Raw genomic sequence first — 6,000 nt, 5'->3', positions numbered from 1 at the left:
GGAACAACGTATAATTGGTTTCACAGACAACACATTCTCATGCTGTGATTTATTTCGTAATGTCTAGTGAGTGTCATCACGCCGCACTCAAAGGCTCGGAACTGGCATTCAGCAAGGGCCCAGAGAATGAAAATTACCAGCTTCCCCGATGAATCACTGCTTTGAAAATTCACCCTTGTGAGAATCCTGTGACTATTTGGAAAAAAAAATAATTATATTACAAACCTGCCTATCACTCATATAATTATCCCTTTCTAGGTTTGATGTGGACAGGGCAGCATTCCTTAAAGCACAATAAACTGGCCAGGACCAATAATGGCTTTAGAAACCAAGTGGAGAAGTTCTCACAATTAAGGTGGGGAATGAGGACAGCTATGGACAGGCACATAAATACACAGAAGGGCAGGTCTGTGTGCACACTGTGGGCTCCGGGGCTGAGACAACACCTCCTGCTCTGATCACTGGGCTTGGACTAAAGAGCTACCTGCAGCATGAAGGCAACAGGTGCCTTAGTGCTTCTCAGCCTGCTGCTGCTCTCTTTCTTCTCTGGTAAGTGATCTTTTCCCTAGCCTAGGAAAGAAAAAACACCCAAAACCTCTCCTGACAACAAACTTCGGAGAGCCTTGATCACTGGCTGACAGGCTTGAAGATAAAGCTGAGCAAGTAGAAAATATCTGCGGAACTTGCTCACTCATATGACATATTTCCACTCCTTGTGTGCCTCCACAGTGAATAACGCAGCGGAGGTGTCACTGGGAGACAGAACAAGCAAATTCTGAGCATGTCTTCAGCAAATGTACCAAAGCAGAGTGTAATTATGAGTTTTTGGTATGAATGTTCGCTGGAGAGTTTTGCTGAACCAGTTAGAGAAGAACTCACTCACCTCAGGGTCATCTGCTCTTGTTTTGATTCTAAGCATCTTGGTACTTGGTGTTTTCCTTGGAGATGTGGAAACGTAATTAGATGAAAGTTTCAGCATTCATTGATGTTGCAGAGAAAAGCTTGAAAATTAAATTCAAATGTCCTCAAGGAGTCAGAACAAAGAGGGCAAATTAAAAGGATTCAGCGACTATTTATCTGGAGATTTACACATCTCTCTGTTGATGTGGGGAAGCTGAGTGATGATTTTTGAACATATAGACCATGTCAGTGTTATCACTTGCTTGAGTCCAGCTGACCCAGGTCTGCAAGGTTTGTGGCAACAGATATTGAAGAATGTGTGGAACAATAATTATTTATACTTGTTTTTCTGCGAATAATTTGAATAAAGAATCCACTTGAGAAAATGGCAAGCTGTGCATGGAGAAAAGAGGTGAATTGCTTTGTACACATTATTCATTATGAAATATTCATCTGTCCCTAATTGAGTCTTAATTGGGACAGGGTTTTGTCAGAAGGCTTAAGCTTCCTTCCAAGGCCAGGCAGAATAGCAGCAAACTCTGTGATCTCCTGTAAAATAAACAGATGTCAAGAGGCATCATCACAAAGTCTTCTGTAGCTGCATGTAATATTTATAAGACCTATCTAATGAGCTGTTTTTTAAATAATATGCAGATAGTCACACCAATGCCTTTACCATTAAGGCAGCCTGGCCAAACCTGAGGACAGGGTAAATGTGCCAGCACCAGGGATAAAACACTAAAGGGCAAAAATAGTAGGGGAGGTTGATGGATGATGTTTGAGCTGACTGAGGGCTGAGCAGCATTTCCATTGGGGAGGGTGGAGTGTAGGACAAGGCCCTCCTATCTCCTGTCCCAAGCTCCCTCCTGCCCAGAGCCACCAGAGCAGCATCACAGTGACCCCACTGACCCAGCAAGTACAGCCTCAAATCCGAACCTCCGCTGCTTTGTGAGATGCTGGGAATTCGTCCCACAGTGCTGTGACCCAGATTCTGTGAATCTGCATTCAAGCCACCCTCGAGTGTCAGGCTCCCCCTTAGAAACATGGCAGGGTTGCCCCATTTCACAGCTCTGACTCAACCTACACACCTGACTGCAGGCTTTGCTGGGAAGAAATATAAAGAGGATGGATTGATCAGCTCCAAGCTCAGAGCCTGTGGTTACAGAGGGTGTTTTTGTGCTCGTACTGACCGACAGTGCCTGTTCTGCTCTGCATCACCCCATGACATTTCTCTGTGTCTCACCCAGGATGAGCCTGTTCTGAGAGAGTCTCTGGGCCGTAAGGTCTCCTTCTCCATGGCATGCTCCTGTTAACAGTACTGGCCATTTGCACTGTTCAGATATGCAGGAGCCTAAAAGCCTTAAAAGCCCATATAGCTTTAAAATCTCTGGGAGCACAGCTCCAGATCCGATATGGCAGCTTGCTTCCCTGGGAGTGGCTGCCTTCCAGGAGACTGGGTTATGTGTCTGAGGTGTAGTTAGCAGCTGAACGACTGATTTCATGGTATTTTAGTAACATTTTTCAAAATACAAAAATACTAAAAAGCAATTAAGGTAATGTATTTCCTGCCCCCTCTTCTGCTGCGCAGGATGATGGAGTAAGAAAAACTTGGAGTATGTTTCACTGTGATTTGCATAAAGGGTTTATGACTTTAGTTCAGACTCTATCAGAAAGTAATGCTGATGCATAAAATCTCTGTTTGGTTTTAATTTATTTTCTTTTATTTTTTCTTTTTTTTTTTAGTTCCAGATGTAGCAGGTCAAGACATTGAAGAGGTTAGTGCTGCTGTTTCTGCTTGCTGAATCTGCACTTCATAGAATTATGGTATCATTAAGGTTGGAAAAGGCCTCCAAGATCATCGAGTCCACCCTTTAACCAGTCACACCTCGTCAGCTAGACCATAACTCTAAGTGCCACATCCAGTCATGTCATTCCACTTTAGAGGAATTTTTTTTTAACCAAAATCTTGGTTCTTGCTAAAGAGTTTTTAAAGTCTGCTGAGAGCAGGTGGGCCCTTCCAAGAATTCCCAACACTGGGGAGTTCATCACTACACAGAGGATCCTATGTGTGGCCATGTTAGGAGGTAGACTAGGGAAAAAGATGGTTGGTTTAGCAAATGTTTCCCACAGCTGCATCTACCCCTGCTTGCACAAGGGCAATGTTTACACACTGCACCACTTTTGACTTTGCTCCTCTGTCCAATCTTCTCATGAAACAAATGGACTCTTGGGTGTTCTATTCCCCAAAATTAAGTCCATCACTGGGACTTATACAGAGACAGGATACCTGTACACTTCCTGGGCACCATTTTTAATTCACCATAGACTATGTTTTTCTCCTCCTTCCTCTGGGAAGGCAGAGGTTCAGCAAGAACCAAGCTGAGTGCAGAGTTTCGCAAGACGCATGAAGCCCTGCAGGAGGGAGGTAACTTGACTCCAAATGCCTGACAGAGCATCAGTGCTGACTCTTCTCCTGCATGCCTAGGCTAATCCACTCCTGTCACTGGGAGATCAAGAGTTCTCCAAGGTGACTACAGTTTCCCTCCACAAACAAGGGGTAAAATTCCCCTGAAACTCTGCTTCTGCTCATTTCTGGGAGGGCTTTTTCTGTCTGTGTCATCACTTGTCTGAAAAAGCATTACTTTAGTGACCTTGTGTCCAATTTGGAAAGTGAAACAAAGAGTATGGGAGTCCTGAAAGGTTTTTTTTTTTCAATTTCTTGTGCAGATTTGTAAAGAGTTCGTAAACAGGAGCGTGTACTGCACGAGGGAGTCCAACCCTCACTGCGGCACTGATGGCATCACCTACGGGAACAAGTGTGCCTTCTGCAAGGCAGTGCTGTAAGTGACACAGAGGGAATGGAAATAAGAGAGAGTTGGCTTCATTGCCACGTATCTAATGATGTTCTTCATGGAGGGGAGGCCCCGCATCCAGGCTGCTCCTGTTATATGGACCAGGTCCTGTATCATGCCAAGTGGAATATTTCCTCCTTGGGGCGAGTTAATTTTAATTCATTTCTAGGCATTGCAGGCTGCTGGTTGCCATGCTGAGAGGCAGCACAGGGCCTGGGAGGCAATTGCATCCTGCCTGTACCTTCCACACGCACTAAATTGATGCACAATTCCCACTATATGCCACAGGCTGCAGCTCTCACTGCCCACACTCCTGGGTACTGAGAAGTGCCTGGAGGAATGTGGGAGCTGAACCATGCCAAGCTATTCCTGAAAAGTCTGAATGAACTTTGTGGAACAAGACACAAGATCTCAGAGGGAGAACATGATGTTTCTCCTTTTCCTGAGCTCTGTCACCTTTTAAAGGAGATGCAATAGGAGCCAGCCCCCCTGGATGGAATGTGCTTCTAAAATATATTTTTTTCCTTAACAATCCTTACACTTAGTGTGCACTTAAGGCTGTCTTATCCTAGGGAAAATTATGGAAAAAGGAGAGGGGAAAATGGCTTGATATTCCCTGCAAGGCACCAGGTTAAGCTGGCACAAGTCAGGCCTGTTGGGATGGATGAGCTCTTTGTCCCACACTACTGTGTGTTATCTGGTGCTTGGCCTAAGTCTATCTCGCTCTTTTTACAGGAGAAGTGGAGGGAAAATAAGATTGAAGCACCTGGGGAAATGCTGAGTCCTCATTGTCACCGAGCAGCAAGAGCTGAGCCCCTGTTGGCAGTGGCTGCACACAGCTGTGCCTGGACACAGGAGCAGCCTGCCCTCGCCCCTGCTGTCTCTGCTCAATAAAATAAACCTCAGCACGGTTCCTTGGCTGGACTCTTTTTTCCACAATATCCAGAAAAACGCTTTGATCCAGCCGTACTGGAGCCTAATGTACGGCTTTGCTACCCCGCATTGTTGCATCACCCTCCTCCCTGGAAGAAAGGCGCTCCCTGTGCCGGAGCGGCGATTCCCACGGCTCCCGTGAGCTGTGTCCTCCCGTCCCCAGCAGCCACAGCTCTTCTGTCCCGTCCTGCCTGAAAAATTGTCACAAGCTTGCCGGGTAGCCAAGCAGCCCCTGCTCAAGGGCTCCTGCCCGACTCTCCCCATCGCAGGGGGTGGGTGAGAGCGGGAGCCCCCATTCCCTTCCCAGCCTCCCTAGACATGTTCCTTCCTCTCTCAGAGGTTATTGTGGGAGGGTGACGGGAGAGCTGGTGAACAGTGTGACTGCATATGCCTCATCTCCTTTGGAAAGCAGAGACAAGCAAGCTTGAGGGTAGGGAATATTGCTCCATTTAAGCCTGCACCAAGATAATGGCAGGTGGAGGCTGGTTTTAGGCAGAAGCTGCAAGGCTCTTCTTCCCAAATCAGTCTTTTTATCTCTTCCTTGTAAGAGAACGCTTTGTCTTGAAAACTGGGAACTCACTAGCATTAGTTTCCTGCTGCCAAGTGGCTTCTCATGCTAATAAAATTATATTTAGAAGAGCACCAGATTGTATAAAGTGTTAATAATTTAAAAAAAAAAAATATTCCCTGAAGGAAAAGAGCTGTGGGCTTCCTCCTCCCTCCTCTAGGATAAATTCTCCCTGAATCATACACAGACCTTGATTTTCTAGGCACAAATGTTTGCATTTATTTAACATTTTTAATGCACATAGACTTAGTCCTTTCTTTACTTTTCACACTGCTGCCCTCTCTCTTCTTCCTGCTGGCTGGAAAATCCTTCTTTATGCAAACATAAGAAACGTAATTCTCTCCCCGTTCACTGTGAAAAATTCTCACAGGGAAATACTTGTGGCATCCTCTTGTTAAAACATTGGCAGCAGATCAATGGGACACCAGCTCCTTCATGTTAAACACTTAATTTTCAAAGGGAGCTTTAGATTTTATCATGAGCCTCAGGGGTCAACATCTTTTGCAAGCACCTAAATGCTGAGCACCTAAACCTCTGGACCTTGTTTGGACAGAGCTTGAGTGTTTGCCTCTCATGCCACAATCCCCGCTTTGAACTCAATTGGGGCACAATGCCTAAAAAGAGAGGCCTCAGCAATGTGCTCAGCACACCTAATGCCAGCTTCTCCTCTGATAATCCACATAACCCAATTCTGGCAAATCCTTTGTCATTTGGTAACTTCACAGGCAGCCAGCCAGTGGTTGAACT

The 6,000-nt window shown here is 45.6% G+C and overlaps 1 protein-coding gene across 1 annotated transcript; it reads left to right on the top strand.

The window, feature by feature from the left end:
* The first annotated feature begins 491 nt into the window (after positions 1-491).
* Positions 492-4,533, top strand: LOC103764874 (serine protease inhibitor Kazal-type 6). The gene is made up of 4 exons (XM_008931819.1): positions 492-549; positions 2,644-2,675; positions 3,628-3,740; positions 4,488-4,533. Exons 1-4 carry the CDS (start codon positions 492-494, stop codon positions 4,531-4,533), a joined length of 249 nt encoding a protein of 82 aa, XP_008930067.1.
* The last annotated feature ends 1,467 nt before the right edge of the window (positions 4,534-6,000 follow it).

This window comes from Manacus vitellinus, unplaced genomic scaffold, assembly GCF_001715985.3.
Source record: "Manacus vitellinus isolate BGI_N305 unplaced genomic scaffold, ASM171598v3 scaffold_25_pilon, whole genome shotgun sequence".
NCBI lineage: Eukaryota > Metazoa > Chordata > Aves > Passeriformes > Pipridae > Manacus > Manacus vitellinus.
Note: the sequence above shows the minus strand (reverse complement) of the source record. Positions and strands in the feature narration are given on the sequence as shown.

Coding starts and splice junctions, on each gene's coding strand:
- LOC103764874 (XM_008931819.1), top strand. CDS start 492: ATGAAGGCAACAGGTGCCTTAGTGCTTCTCAGCCTGCTGCTGCTCTCT. Junction 2,676..3,627: donor CAGGTCAAGACATTGAAGAG/GTTAGTGCTGCT, acceptor TTTCTTGTGCAG/ATTTGTAAAGAGTTCGTAAA. Junction 3,741..4,487: donor GCCTTCTGCAAGGCAGTGCT/GTAAGTGACACA, acceptor CTCTTTTTACAG/GAGAAGTGGAGGGAAAATAA.